We start from the raw sequence: 15,627 nt of genomic DNA on the forward strand, positions 1-15,627 counted from the left end.
TGATCACTGACCTAGAGCCAGACATCCTGGAATGTGAAGTCAAGTGGGCCTTAGAAAGCATCATTACCAACAAAGCTAGTGGAGGTGATGGAATTCCAGTTGAGCTATTCCAAATCCTGAAAGATGATGCTGTGAAAGTGCTGCACTCAATATGCCAGCAAATTTGGAAAACTCAGCAGTGGCCACAAGACTGGAAAAGGTCAGTTTTTGTTCCAATCCCAAAGAAAGGCAATGCCAAAGAATGCTCAAACTACCACACAATTGCACTCATCTCACACGCTAGTAAAGTAATGCTCAAAATTCTCCAAGCCTGGCTTCAGCAATATGTGAACCGTGAACTTCCTGATGTTCAAGCTGGTTTTAGAAAAAACAGAGGAACCAGAGATCAAATTGCCAACATCCGCTGGATTATGGAAAAAGCAAGAGAGTTCCAGAAAAACATCTATTTCTGCTTTATTGACTATGCCAAAGCCTTTGACTGTGTGGATCACAATAAACTGTGGAAAACTCTGAAAGAGATGGGAATACCAGAACACCTGATCTGCCTCTTGAGAAATTTGTATGCATGTCAGGAAGCAACAGTTAGAACTGGACATGGAACAACAGACTGGTTCCAAATAGGAACAGGAGTACGTCAAGGCTGTATATTGTCACCCTGTTTATTTAACTTCTATGCAGAGTACATCATGAGAAATGCTGGACTGGAAGAAACACAAGCTGGAATCAAGATTGCCAGGAGAAATCACAATAACCTCAGATCTGCAGATGACACCACCCTTATGGCAGAAAGTGAAGAGGAACTCAAAAGCCTCTTGATGAAAGTGAAAGTGGAGAGTGAAAAAGTTGGCTTAAAGCTCAATATTCAGAAAACGAAGATCATGGCATCCGGTCCCACCACTTCATGGGAAATAGATGGGGAAACAGTGGAAACAGTGTCAGACTTTATTTTTCTTGGCTCCAAAATCACTACAGATGGTGACTGCAGCCATGAAATTAAAAGACGCTTACTCCTTGGAAGAAAAGTTATGACCAACCTAGACAGCATATTCAAAAGCAGAGACATTACTTTGCCAACAAAGGTTTGTCTAGTCAGGGCTATGGTTTTTCCTGTGGTCATGTATGGATGTGAGAGTTGGACTGTGAAGGAAGCTGAGTGCTGAAGAATTGATGCTTTTGAACTGTAGTGTTGGAGAAGACTCGTGAGAGTCCCTTGGACTGCAAGGAGATCCAACCAGTCCATTCTAAAGGAGATCAGCCCTGGGATTTCTTTGGAAGGAATGATGCTAAAGCTGAAACTCCAGTACTTTGGCCACCTCATGCGAAGAGTTGACTCATTGGAAAAGACTCTGATGCTGGGAGGGATTGGGAGCAGGAGCAGAAGGGGATGACAGAGGATGAGATGGCTGGATGGCATCACTGAATCGATGGACGTGAGTCTGAGTGAACTCCGGGAGGTGGTGATGGACAGGGAGGCCTGGCGTGCTGCGATTCATGGGGTCGCAAAGAGTCAGACACGACAAAGCGACTGATCTGATCTGAATGTTAGAAATAATAATGCCACAAAAGCAGGCAGGGATTAGGTGATAAATCCTTGCTAACAGGGAATTCTTGACATCATCCTCTATGGAAAGTAGAGTCACTGAAGGAATTTTCCATGGATTTTCTGATCATTAAAAAACTCATGCTCTTCACCCTATTAATATTGACTCAACTCCTTTGTTTAGACTACTTGAAATGCTTCATCAATTTTTCAGTGTTATTAGCTGCCTTGAAGAGAATAAATAGATATAGCATTCAGGGTATAAATTTGGAGGCTATGATAGGATAATATTAAAATAGCATAAACATACATAGGAAGGAAACTCCATAATAAGCTTTCAATCTCAAACAAGGGAAGAACAGAACAACCCCAAATAAAGGCAAAGCCATTTCAACATGTACATTGAGCTGGGAGTGAAAGAATCAGGAAACAAAAAGGGGCACTAAAGTTTGTTGTAGAATGAAAGGGACCAAGGTTATCTGTTGTCTTCAGGAAAGGGAGAACTGATAACAGGAGGGGAGAGAATAGATAGTTATCTTTTCTTCTATTCTTTGAACTAAATAGCTTGGTTGCATCTTTGCTCTCATTAACTGATATATTTGTTTTTGAATGACTAATCTTTACAGGAATGAAATAAAATGAAATTTATTCTAGAAATGAATTATATTTTCATGTCTGCATGGCCTTCTTAGAGTATTACTCATGGCAGGTAACCAGAATATCTTAACTTCTTTGAGTCCCATTCTTTTCATATGAAAACTGTCATTTAAATAAAAAATATTTGAAAGCACATTTTACTTGGCACATAAAAGACTTACAATTAACTGAACAGTTGTAAAGACTAGTTCTTTAATTAACAGGATATGAAGTCTGGACCATTGCTCTTCGAAGAGCTGATTTGAATTCCTTATTTCTTAGACTGTAAATCATTGGATTGAACAACGGAGTGAGGATTGTATAAGACACAGATATTAGGGCATCTTGACTTGAAGAGTAATTGGATTTGGGCCTTAAGTAGATGAAAGAGGCACAACCATAATGAACAGTTACCACAATGAGATGGGAGGCACAGGTAGAGAAGGCCTTGTATCTTCCAACAGAGGATGAGATTTTTAGAATGGCAGAGATGATGCGGATGTAGGAGACCAGGATAAGTAACAGGGGAATAATCAAGGCAAATACACCAAGCATGAATATGACCAACTGACTGAGACGAGAGTGATGAGATGCCAGCTTGAGGACAGGAGAGATATCACAGAAGAAGTGATGGAGCTGATTGGAGGAGTGGAATGGCAGGTGAAATACTAGTGAGGTGGTGACCAGTGACACAGTGAAGCCACAGGCACAGGCAGCGGCCACTAGTCCCAAACACATCCCATAACCCATGAGCACTGTATAGTGCAAAGGGTCACAGATGGCCACATAGCGATCATAACCCATGACTGCCAGCAGGAAAGAGTGAGAGCAACCTAGAAAGAGGAAGGAAAACATCTGGATAGCACAACCTAGAAAAGAAATGGTCTTCTTCTGGGCCAGCAGATCAACCAGCATCTTAGGTACAATGATGAAGGTATAACAAGTCTCAAAACAGGAGAGTACAGCAAGGAAGAAGTACATGGGGGTGTGGAGGGCTCTGTCCAGCACAATGGTGGAGATGATGATGGCATTGGTGCTCAGGGTGAAGAGGTAGACCACCAAGAAGACAGCAAAGAGTAGCTGCTGCAGCCCAGCCAGAAATGAGAAGCCAAGGAAGACAAACTCTCTCACCAAGGTCTCATTGACCCACTCCATGGTCACTGCAATACAGGAGAGCCAGAGCCCGAGGCCAGAATTCAGAGATGAAGATGTGCATGGGGAACTGAGCACAAAGTCTTCAGGTGGCAGGCATCTCCAAATGGTTGATGGAACTCATTGATTCCCTCTAAAAAACACCTGCCAAAATAAGAATTAAGGTTAAATGTGGAACAGAGTAACTGACAACCAATTAATAGACTTTTTGCCAAGACCAATAACATGTTATCTCTCTAGCTAAGGATTAAAGAGTTACCTGAAATTATTTATCCCTGTACTTATGAATTACTATGTTTTTCTTGCTCACTACAAGCCAAAGGAATGTAGCTCTCCAAAGGTGAAAAACATGTTAAACTTCAACTATCTGAGCCTGATCAGAAAGTAGAATAAAGAATGAGATGTTTAGACACAGTAGGTGAACTTTAGATAACCAACCACAAAATGGGAAGGGACAGGAAGAATTAGATGATCTCTGAATAAAAGTGTGGGGAGATTTGTGTCATTGACAGCTTGTTATAAGATTAGTGGTAAGACTATCATATACCTTATGTCAGTTACTCATTATGACAATTTTATGTCAAATTTTATGTCAATAGACAAAAGAATATGAAAAAGAAAAAAAAAATAGTTTTCAGACCAACTAGGAACATTGCCAGAAGTTCCACAACCTAGAGCACTGAGCAAGAGTGGAACAGAAAATAACATTAATTTAAAGAAAAGTTTCTCCTTTTTCTAGGAAAAGAATCATCAGACTGTTAAAAAGAATCTCATGTACTTTGTGGCATTTTAAACACACTTCACCTTCCCCCATTCTAAGATGCCTCAGGAAAATAGAGCTTTGCAAAAATGTCATACAGAGTGACAGAGAATGAGACAATTGGACAGTTTTCCAGGATTACAACTCCTAATCAAATCACAAGCTTTATATATTTTTCATATGGTTATGACAATAAGATTCCTTTTTAATATTCTGCTACTACATCCAGTTTGCAAACTGCTATTTTAAATTCATTTTTAGGGCTTATATCAGATACTTTTATCATGGGTGTATTCCCCAACTGTTAAAGCCTAAGAAGCAAATAAAATGCTTCTTGGGTACAAAATCATTTAGCATTTATTGGTTGTAACTAGCCTTTGTTTATGCACTTTTCAGTATATTTAAACTTTTACATCATTTTGTGTTGAGGAATTACTTGCATCCACTACCAGAAATTTTTGTTTTTGCATTTTTTATGACAATAGCAAATCTTGACTTTCTAGACCTTAAGTCAGGCAATCGGAAATTTCTGAAAAGATATGTTTTTTTCTTTCTCAATTACTATAAATTGATCATAAACTTAGTAGATGTAATGATTTGAAGTTAATATTAAGATATACATGCTAATTTTAAAGTCCTTTAACACAAATGACAGGGAATTTTTTTTTTTATTCTGTAACTGTAGAGGTATTTTTATTACATATAAAGAATGTAAATATATGTATATCGCCATTATATACATATATATACATATATAGGAGAATGCAATGGCACCCTACTCCAGTTCTCTTGCCTGGAAAATTCTATGGGCGGAGGAGCCTGGTAGGCTGCAGTTCATGGGGTCGCGAACAGTCGGACACGACTGAGCGACTTCACTTTCACTTTTCACTTTTATGCATTGGAGAAGGAAATGGCAACCCACTCCAATGTTCTTGCCTGGAGAATCCCAGGGATGGGGGAGCCTGGTGGGCTGCCATCTCTGGGGTCGCACAGAGTCGGACACGACTGAAGCGACTTAGCAGTATATATATATATATATACTTAAATATAATATATATATATATATATATACTTAAATATAATATATATATATATATGTTTTTTACATGAAGAAATTGCAAACCAATCAGGCAGTTTATCTGTATAATATCTCTATCTGGGTAAAGGGATTTCTGTCTCTTTCAAAACACTGAGGGAAATCTCAATTTATGATCATTGCTTATCGTTTTCTTATCATTTTCCCAAGATTTTTCTGGATCTACTGTCAACTAATCCATATCTAATTCTTACTATATTCTCATGCCACTGAGTATAAATTGTAGAGTAGACCACAGAAGTTAGAATTATGTGGTACTGAAGGAGCACCTGTATTTATCCAATCCCCCCCCCCAAAAAAAAAACTGTATCATTTATCACTCAGACTCATAAGGACAGCTGATTTCAATTAGATGACATTTTTTATACTATTAATATAACCCTGTGTTCTAAATGAGTTACATGATTGATGAGTAACTCATCAATTAGTTACTCATTAGTTGATTAGTTACTCTAAGTGAGTAACATGAGTTATGTGCCCTTTCCATGATTTACAGAGACCCACTGGCAAAGTATATCCGAGAAGGCAGACCCCTCTGCCCAAGAAGACATCAAAGACCACCACAGTGTGTTATATCAGTACTAGAGATAGAAAGATTTAAGAGTAGAAGATTAAAAAGATCTTCCAGCTGAAAACTCACAGGCTGTAAAATTAAGGTTAAAGATGCCTCAATTGGAGATCTATATTTCAGGTATAGCTTTATGTGACTTTGTCAAAGTACTTAACATGTGTATTCAGTTTATTTTTAAAATTAAATGTAACATGGCAATAACTGTAATAAACAGAAAGTACTTAACCAGAGGCTCTTAAAATAATATCCTGTAGAAGAAGTTTTGACTTAAGCTAAGAGTTCATTACTGACTCTCAAAAGACATTTCAACTGAGAAAGTCCAAAACTCTCTAGTTAGATGATCCCTAAACTCCCTTTATGATATTTTAGAACCTAGGGATGGAATTCAGGTTATGATCCTTAGAGATGACATTTCTACACTTATTTTTGTAACTCTTTAGATGCTTCAAGGAATTTTATATAATTTAGGATTAAATACTGACCCAATAATCCAGGCTACCAGGTACCTCAAAAGGGGCAAATCTATCATTTTTCAGATGCAAAATTTTTGATGTTTTCAAATACTTAGGGAAAACATTAATCAATCAATTAACTGAGAGAAATCATGTACACAGTCTCAGATATTAAAGAAGTGGAATTTTTGTTTTCTTAGATACACATGAAAATCCTGAATTTCCTTACTAAAATGGAGCTTAAGTATCAGGTTTCAATTATAGCTAAAAACATATCCATAAGTACACAGCAAATAGAGAAGTGCAGGTTCAGTAAATATGTATTTCACTTAGTTCTTGAGGCAACCAGTTTAAAAAAGAAAATAAGATCTAGCTGGGAGCAAGCTGACCCAGTCTGATCATTAAGGAAAAATTGAAGAACTATATGAACCAACTCCAGTCACTCTTAGTACCTGGAGTTAAAAGCAGACCTTGGTTTTCCTTCTTAATTCTGTCACCTGCCAGAATTGCAATGGGAGGAGGTGTTGACAATACTACCACTCACCAAGGTTTAGACCCTACAAAGCCCCAGATTAACTAGATCGATATTTCTCATGGCTCAACAAATACCTACATTGCTCTCCTTTCAACTCAGACAGAAGCAGCTATTCAGAATCTAGGATCCCTTGACAAGTAGATGTGAAGCCAAAGATCAGTACTTGAAGAAATATCAGCAGAAGAGTGTGAATCTGCCTTGAGACAGAAGCTCTCCTCTGTATTAACAGAGGTAGCCTCCCCTGTTCATAAGGACTCTCAGCATTTCCAGGCAAAATCATTATCTTTAGAAATTCTGATGACCAACATGGGGTGTGGTTATTAGAAGCATATGCTGTGATTGCTGGACTCCTGAGGCTTGATCTATTACCTTGGAGACATTGTCCTGGGGTTTATTGGAAGTTTAAGGTCATTATGGAAAAATAATGTCACAAGCTGGCTTTAGTTGAGGAACCTGGGGAGTAGGAGCCATAAGGATAATTGGCCCCTGTCTTCACTGGAAGTTGAGTCCATTTGTTAAGGATTCTGAAGGAGAAATCACCACAATTAAGACTGTAATGCAAAGATCAAGAGGAAATTTTTCATTGAATTTTACATCAGGAAACGAGTATGTTTGTCCAGTGAGTCTCAGCTTTATTTATGAGTCAAAGGAGGGCATAATTGCAAATTTATCTTCTCAGATCCTTGTTCATAGAAATTCTAAGTAGGAACATAGGCGTGTTCTGCAAAAATCTAAATTTTTGACAAGTGTATTGTTAAAATCTAGTTGAGCATTATCATTAAATTTCTTGCTATTTTACAAATTTTTACTAGAATAACTAGATATATATAGTTGTCAATTTCATCCAAGCTAATCCAAAATCAATATAATTCTAATCCAAACTCTACCATAAATTGTGAAAGCAACCTAACAATACAAATTTATAGTTTACATGGAATAATAAGACACTTTTGAAAAATAACAAGTGATATAGTGGTTCACTTGACCCAATAGTCAGATGCCTTAGTAATAAAAAAGAGAGTCTCCAGTCCAGGTTCGATGCACGATACTGGATGCTTGGGGCTGGTGCACTGGGATGACCCAGAGGGATGGTATGGGGAGGGAGGAGGGAGGAAGGTTCAGGATGGGGAACACATGTATACCTGTGGTGGATTCATTTTGATATATGGCAAAACCAATACAATATTGTAAAGTTAAAAAACAAAATAAAATTTAAAAAAAAGGGAAAAAAAAGCTCTTGCTTCTAGAATAGGAAGAGTTAAGTATTACAAAGAAGCAAAAAGGAGATCTCTGAAATTGATCTATGTATATTTGGAAAATTTGTCTTTGTGTAATTACCTCACTAACTACTTTGCCAACAAAGGTTCGTCTAGTCAAGGCTATGGTTTTTCCTGTGGTCATGTATGGATGTGAGAGTTGGACTGTGAAGAAGGCTGAGTGCCAAAGAATTGATGCTTTTGAACTGTGATGTTGGAGAAGACTCTTGAGAGTCCCTTGGACTGCAAGTAGATCCAACCAGTCCATTCTAAAGGAGATCAGCCCTGGGATTTCTTTGGAAGGAATGATGCTAAAGCTGAAACTCCAGTACTTTGGCCACCTCATGCGAAGAGTTGACTCATTGGAAAAGACTCTGATGCTGGGAGGGATTGAGGGCAGGAGGAGAAGGGGATGACAGAGGATGAGATGGCTGGATGGCATCACTGACTCGATGGACGTGAGTCTGAGTGAACTCCGGGAGTTGGTGATGGACAGGGAGGCCTGGCGTGCTGCGATTCATGGGGTGGCAAAGAGTCGGACACGACTGAGCGACTGATCTGATCTGATCTGAGTTACCTCACAAATCAGTAAGACCATTGTAATTAGTAAATAAAACTGAGAAACCAGGCTCTCTCTATGTACACATCACTTAGAAGTAGCTGTCATAATATAAAATAAAATGGCTTACTGAAGGCTCAGGCAAAGCACCACCTGTGTGACAAGACATGATGGAACCCCATAGGTCTACTTAAAGCAGTGTATACTCTGAGCTAGCAAACAATGTATTGTGCCTATTCTCCAACAGCAATAATATGTTATATCTGTGAATTAATGTAATGGGGGGTGGTGGAAATGATTCTATTCATTATTACCTCTAATGACTTACATAATATTGGGATTCATAGTTTAGAGGTGTTATTTTTCCAAGGAGTGTTGCTTCTATCAGGAAACACAAAAACAGAAGTTGAAACTTGCCCTTGGTTACTTGAGTCTACTATGTTCTATTTACAAATCATCCACAGATGGAAAGGAGATTTTTACACTAGTTAAGATATTGATCCTATGTTTTATAATTACTATATAATTGATTTTATTTTTCTGAAAATGTTTTGCTTAATGCAAAAATTTAAATGTAAATTAGAGATCTGCAAGTTATACATAGACCATAAATGGATGGATTTAGTTCTGTGCTTTCTATTCAATTCCTTTGGTCTCTGTGTTTTTTACTTTGCCAATGGCATACCATTTTGAATACTGTAGCTTTGTAATATATTTTTAAATCTTAAAGAGTGAGGCCTCAACCTTTGTTCTTCAAGATTGCTTTGGCTATTCCATGTCTTTTGTAGTTCTATATTTAATTTCAAGGTTTTTTTTTTTCTATTTCTTTAAAAAATGTCAATAGGATTTTCATAAGAATTGAACTTAGTTGGTAGATCACATTGGGTAATATAGACATTTTAACAATATAAAATCTTTCAGCCTGTGAATGCTGCATGTCTTTCCATTTATCTGTTGGTTAGATGTCTTTTCTTTCATGTTTCTTCATTCATTTCCTTCTTCAGTATTTTACAATTACCAGTGTACAAGTTTTTCACCTCTTTGGCTAATTTAATTCCTAAATGTTTTATTCTGTCTGTTGCTATTATGAATGGGGTTATTTTCTTAATTTCTTTTTTGGATAATTTATTGACAGTGTATAGAAACATATCTGGTTTTATGTTGATTCTGTATCTTGCTACTTTACTAAATTTGTTTATTAGTTTTAATACACATTTTCTGATTGAATTGTTAGAGTTTTCTATGTATATGTTTGCATCATCTGCAAATAGAAATACTTTTCTCATTCTGATTTGGTTGCCTTCAATTTCTTTTCCTTGTTCTGACTAGGACTTCTAGTACTTTGCTGAATAGGAGTGATGAAAGCGGGAATCCTTTCCACTGTACCCAGTCTTAGATAACAAGCTTTACATTTTCTCTCATTGATTATGATTAAGCTGTGGGCTTTTTGTATACCAACTTTACTGTGTCAAAGTAAGTTCTATAACTATTTGGAGAGTTTTAATCATGACTAGATGTTGAACTTTGTCAAATACTTTTTCTACATATATTTATTTGATGGTGCTTTTTATTTCATTAATGTGGTACAGCACATTGACTGATTTGTACATCTTCAACCACCCTTGTATCATTAGAATAAAATATAACAAATGTAGTGTTCTCTTGTATTTAGTTTCCTAGTATTTGGTTGAGATTTTTTCCATCTATGCTCTTTAGGGAAGTTGGCTTGTAGTTTTTCTGTTGTCTTTATCTGGTATTGGTATCAGGATGATGTTAGCCTCATTATTTAAATTTGAAAGTGTTCCTTCTTCTGTTTTTTTGAAGCATTTAATAAGGGTTGTATCAATTCTTCTTTGCATGCTTGGTAAAATTAGCTCAGAAAACTATCTGATCTTGGATTTTTCTTTATTGGGAGATTTTTGACTACTGATTAATATCTTTATCAGTTTTTGTCTACTTAAACTTTCTGTTTCTTCTTGACACAGTTTTGGTAGATTGATGTTTCTATAAATTTATTAATTTCTTCTAAATTACCCAATTTAGAAGTACACAGTTGGTGATAATATTCTTTTATTACTCTTTTAACATTCTGAGGCATATATTACAACATCTCTTCTTTTGTTTCTTTGATTTTATTTGAGTCTTCCCTTTTTTCCTATTTAATTTAGCTAGTTCAGTTCAGATCAGTCACTCAGTCATGTCCTACTCTTTGCGACCCCATGAATTGCAGCACGCCTGGCCTCCCCATCCATCACCAATTCCCGGAGTTCATTCAGACTCACGTCCATCGAGTCAGTGATTCCATCCAGCCATCTCATCCTCTGTCATCCCCTTCTCCTCCTGCCCCCAATCCCTCCCAGCATCAGAATCTTTTCCAATGAGTCAACTCTTCGCATGAGGTGGCCAAAGTACTGGAGTTTCAGCTTTAGCATCAGTCCTTCCAAAGAACACTCACCTTTAGAATGGACTGGTTGGATCTCCTTGCAGTCCGAGGGATTCTCAAGAGTCTTCTCCAACATCACAGTTCAAAAGCATCAATTCTTTGGTGCTCAGCTTTATTCACAGTCCAACCCTCACATCCATACATGACTACTGGAAAAACCATAGCCTAGACTAGACGGACCTTTGTTGGCAAAGTAATGTCTCTGCTTTTGAATAAGCTGTCTAGGTTGGTCATAACTTTCCTTCCAAGGAGTAAGCGTCTTTTAATTTCATGGCTGCAGTCACCATCTGCAGTGATTTTGGAGCCCAAAAACTAAAGTCAGCCACTGTTTCCACTGTTTCCCCATCTAGTTGCCATGAAGTGATGGGAATGGATAATGGATTCCATGATCTTCATTTTCTGAATGTTGAGCTTTAAGCCAACATTTTCACTCTCCTCTTTCACTTTCATCAAGAGGCTTTTTAGTTCCTCTTCACTTTCTGCCATAAGGGTGGTGTCATCTGCAGATCTGAGGTATTTGATATTTCTCCCAGCAATCTTGATTCCAACTTGTGCTTCTTCCAGCCCAGCGTTTTACAGCCTTGATGTACTCCTTTTCCTATTTGGAACCAGTCTGTTATTCTATGCCCAGTTCTAACTGTTGCTTCCTGACCTGCATATAGGTTTCTCAAGAGGCAGGTCAGGTAGTCTGGTATTCCCATCTCTTTCAGAATTTTCCACAGTTTATTGTGATCCACACAGTCAAAGGCTTTGGCATAGTCAATAAAGCAGAAATAGATGTTTTTCTGGAACTCTCTTGCTTTTTTGATGATCCAGCAGATGTTGGCTGTTTGATCTCTGGTTCCTCTGCCTTTTCTAAAACCAGCTTGAACACCTGGATGTTCACAGCTCACATATTGCTGAAGCCTGGCTTGGAGAATTTTGAGCATTACTTTACTAGCGTGTGAGATAAGTGCAATTGTGTGGTAGTTTGAGCACTCTTTGGCATTGCCTTTCTTTGGGACTGGAATGAAAACTGACCTTTTCCAGTCCTGTGGCCACTGCTGAGTTTTCCAAATTTGCTGGCATATTGAGTGCAGCACTTTCACAGCATCATATTCCAGGATTTGAAATAGCTCAGCTGGAGTTCCATCACCTCCACTAGCTTTGTTTGTAATGACACTTTCTAAGGCCCACTTGACTTCGCATTCCAAGATGTCTGGCTCTAGGTGAGTGATCACACCATCGTGATTATCTAGGTCGTGAAGATCTTTTTTGTACAGTTCTTTTGTGTATTTTTGCCACCTCTTCTTAATATCTTCTGCTTCTGTTAGGTCCATACCATTTCTGTCCTTTATCGAGCCTATCTTTGTAGGAAATGTTCCCTTGGTATCTCTAATTTTCTTGAAGAGATCTCTAGTCTTTCCCATTCTGTTGTTTTCCTCTGTTTCTTTGCACTGATGGCTGAGGAAGGCTTTCTTATCTCTCCTTGCTATTTTTGGAACTCTGCATTCAGATGCTTATATCTTTCCTTTTCTCCTTTGCTTTTCACTTCTCCTCTTTTCACAGCTATTTGTAAGGCCTCCTCAGACGCCATTTTGCTTTCTTGCATTTCTTTTGCATGGGGATGGTCTTGATCCCTGTCACGAACAATGTCACGAACCTCCGTCCATAGTTCATCAGGCACTCTGTCTATCAGATCTAGTCCCTTAAATCTATTTCTCACTTCCACTCTATAATCATAAGGGATTTGATTTAGGTCATACCTGAATGGTCTGAGCTGCTGGCTTCCCTGGTGGCTCAGACGGTAAAGCATCTGCCCACAGTGCGGCTGACCCGAGTTCGATCCCTGGGTCGGGAAGATCCCCTGGAGAAGGAAATGGCAACCCACTCCAGTATTTTTGCCTGAAAAATTCCATGGATGAGGAGACTGGTAGGCTATCATCCATGGGGTCACAAAGAATCGGACGTGACTGAGTGACTTCACTTGAATGGTCTAGTGGTTTTCTCTACTTTTTCAATTTAAGTCTGAATTTGGCAATAAGAAGTTCATGATCTGAGCCACAGTCAGCTCCCAGTCTTGTTTTTGCTGACTGTATAAAGTTTCTCCATCTTTGGCTGCAAAGAATATAATCAATCTGATTTCGGTGTTGACCATCTGGTTATGTCCACGTGTAGAGTCAATTTAGCTAAGACTGTTGATTTAATTTTTTTTTAACTTTAAGTTTTATTGATTCTTATGTCTTTTTCCTTAGTCTATATTTGATTGATTTCCTAAGTTCATTATTTTACTCCTTTCATTAACTTTGTATTAACATGTCAATTAAGTAAATAATTTTCTTCTTCCATAAAATGGCAGGATTGGATGAGATGAGCTTAAAATCACTTATTGATTTAATGTGCTTTGTATGAATCTTCCATGCAAATCATAATACAACGAATGAGAACAATTATAGAAATAAACATTCAGATATCACTAACTTAGATATTTTAAAACTTATGTCACTGCTTCTCATGCCTCCTGCTTTCTCCTCCTTCCTTTATTAGTGTGCTTAACTTGTTACTAATTGTTTTCATATCAGTATCATTAGCTTTGTACAGAAATGCATTTGTGGTTTCCATGGAAGCACCTCACTTTTGTCATATTCTTTCTGTTCTGGATATAAGAATGTCTGAGTTTGATTCCCAGTGCCTATTGGTGAGGTAGAACCAGAATATGACCATCAAGTCCATCCTTATAGGCTTCTTAAAGCTGGGACATCTGCAGATCCTTCTCTTCTTGTTTTCCTCCTGGTCTACCTGATCACTCTAATGGCCAATGCCACCATCATGGCTATCATTCCTTTGGATCAGTACTTCTTTTTCTTTGTCTTCTCCTGCTCTGAAACCTGTTACTTCTTGCTCATTGTACCAAAATGCTGACTACTTGTTTCCACAATACTATTTCTTTCTCAGAATATAGTTACTTCCCTGTTCTATTTCTTTGTGGGCTTGGCATGTACCAACTGTTTTCTAAATGCTGTGATGGGCTATGATCACTATACTGCCATCTGCAACCCTCTCAACTACACACTCATTGCAAGCTGTGCCACCTGCATGCTCGTTTCAGCCTCAAGCTTCTGTGGTTTCCTGATCTCTGTGGTTGTCAACACCTTGGTGTTTAGTGTACTTTTCTGTACCTCCAGTCAGATCAACCAATTCTGTGACATTTTCCCAGTCATAAAACTGGGCCACACAGACACCAACCTGAAGGAGATGGCTATCTTCTTCCTCAGCATTCTGGTGTTGCTGGTTTCCCTAATGCTGATCTTCATCTCCTATGTCTTCATTGTTTCCACCATCCTCAAGATCTCTCTATAAGGAGGTGTAAAGGCTTTACCACCTGGTCCTCCCACCTCACTGTGGTCATTGTCCACTCTGGCTGTGCTTCATTTATCTATTGAGGTTTGCATCCCTGTACTCCTCATACACCAGCTTGTGGCAGCGACCTATACAGTGATCACCTCTCTACTCAAACAACTTGCCTGCACATTGAGGAATAAGGAAGGGAAGACTGCTCTGAAAAGGTTCTTATAGTACTCATTTCCCAAAATGATATGTGTGAGTTGATAAGTTGGCAAAGTTATATTCATGAAAGTGTCCTGGATGGAACTTCAATTTGATAGGCAAATAAATCTTTTGTGTCAAAAAAGAAAGATAGAAAGAAAGACTTAAAGCTACCTGAATAGTTTTTATTACAAAGTCATTATGAGTGGATTCGACAACATGGTGGGGTAGGAAGACTCTGAACTTAACTCCTTCCACAGACACACCAAAATTATAGTATTTATAATCTCATCAGTTACAGCTATTGATAAGAAAGGCTGGAAAGCTAGCAGGAAAGATCTTCTACAACTAAAGATATAAAGAAGGAACCACAACCACAAGAAGAATCACAACTGATGACCTGAGTGGGCAACTCACAGACAGATTATTATTACAATCACAGAGATTCTCCATAAGAAGTAAGAAGCCTGAGCTGAGCCCCAAATCAGGGGCCTTATGACAGAATGATGACCTCAAGAATGTTTGGCTTTGAAAGCCAGCAGAGTTTACTTTCAGAAAAGTTAGAGGGTTGTACAAAATAGAGACTCCACTCTTAAATCCGTAGTGATGGTTCATAGAAACCAGAGATCTGAGCGGGCTGAGAGTAGATAAACGTACACTTTTCATTTAGGCTGATATTTAAATGTGTGATGTGGTCACAATTTTTTTTAGATCTTTTATTCTGCCTGGATATCCAATGGTTATTTATGATTTAATCAATATGATCAATACTTCTATTTGAAGTAATATTGGAAATCACATCCTTTAGATGTTTTATATCTAAGAACAATAAGACTCAATTATGTGTTTTGAATTAGCTAGTATGAACCTTGTTGTTTAATTTTAAGATTAAATTTAATACATATGTTTGTTCACTATATACATTTCTATGTAATTGTTCCTCCCAAATTTACCTTATTAAGATATCATTATTTACCTTTGTTCTAATTTCTTATTTTTTACACAGTAATGCTTGCCTTAATAAGACATACTGTAAGTCATCTTCAATCTGTCATGGAATGCAATCAGGTCTTATAATTTAAGATTCTTTGGGCTGCAAATA

The 15,627-nt window shown here is 37.8% G+C and overlaps 1 protein-coding gene and 1 pseudogene across 1 annotated transcript; one reads left to right on the plus strand and one right to left on the minus strand.

Moving 5' to 3' along the window:
• Positions 1 to 2,221: 2,221 nt before the first annotated feature.
• OR10K1 (olfactory receptor family 10 subfamily K member 1) lies at positions 2,222 to 3,746 on the minus strand. Its single transcript, XM_019958339.2, has one exon. It carries the CDS (start codon positions 3,329 to 3,331, stop codon positions 2,390 to 2,392), a length of 942 nt encoding a protein of 313 aa, XP_019813898.2. The 5' UTR covers positions 3,332 to 3,746; the 3' UTR covers positions 2,222 to 2,389.
• A 9,949-nt stretch (positions 3,747 to 13,695) lies between these two features.
• Positions 13,696 to 14,588, plus strand: LOC109556702 (olfactory receptor 10T2-like; annotated as a pseudogene).
• The last annotated feature ends 1,039 nt before the right edge of the window (positions 14,589 to 15,627 follow it).

This window comes from Bos indicus, chromosome 3, assembly GCF_029378745.1.
Source record: "Bos indicus isolate NIAB-ARS_2022 breed Sahiwal x Tharparkar chromosome 3, NIAB-ARS_B.indTharparkar_mat_pri_1.0, whole genome shotgun sequence".
NCBI classification, from domain to species: Eukaryota; Metazoa; Chordata; class Mammalia; order Artiodactyla; family Bovidae; genus Bos; species Bos indicus.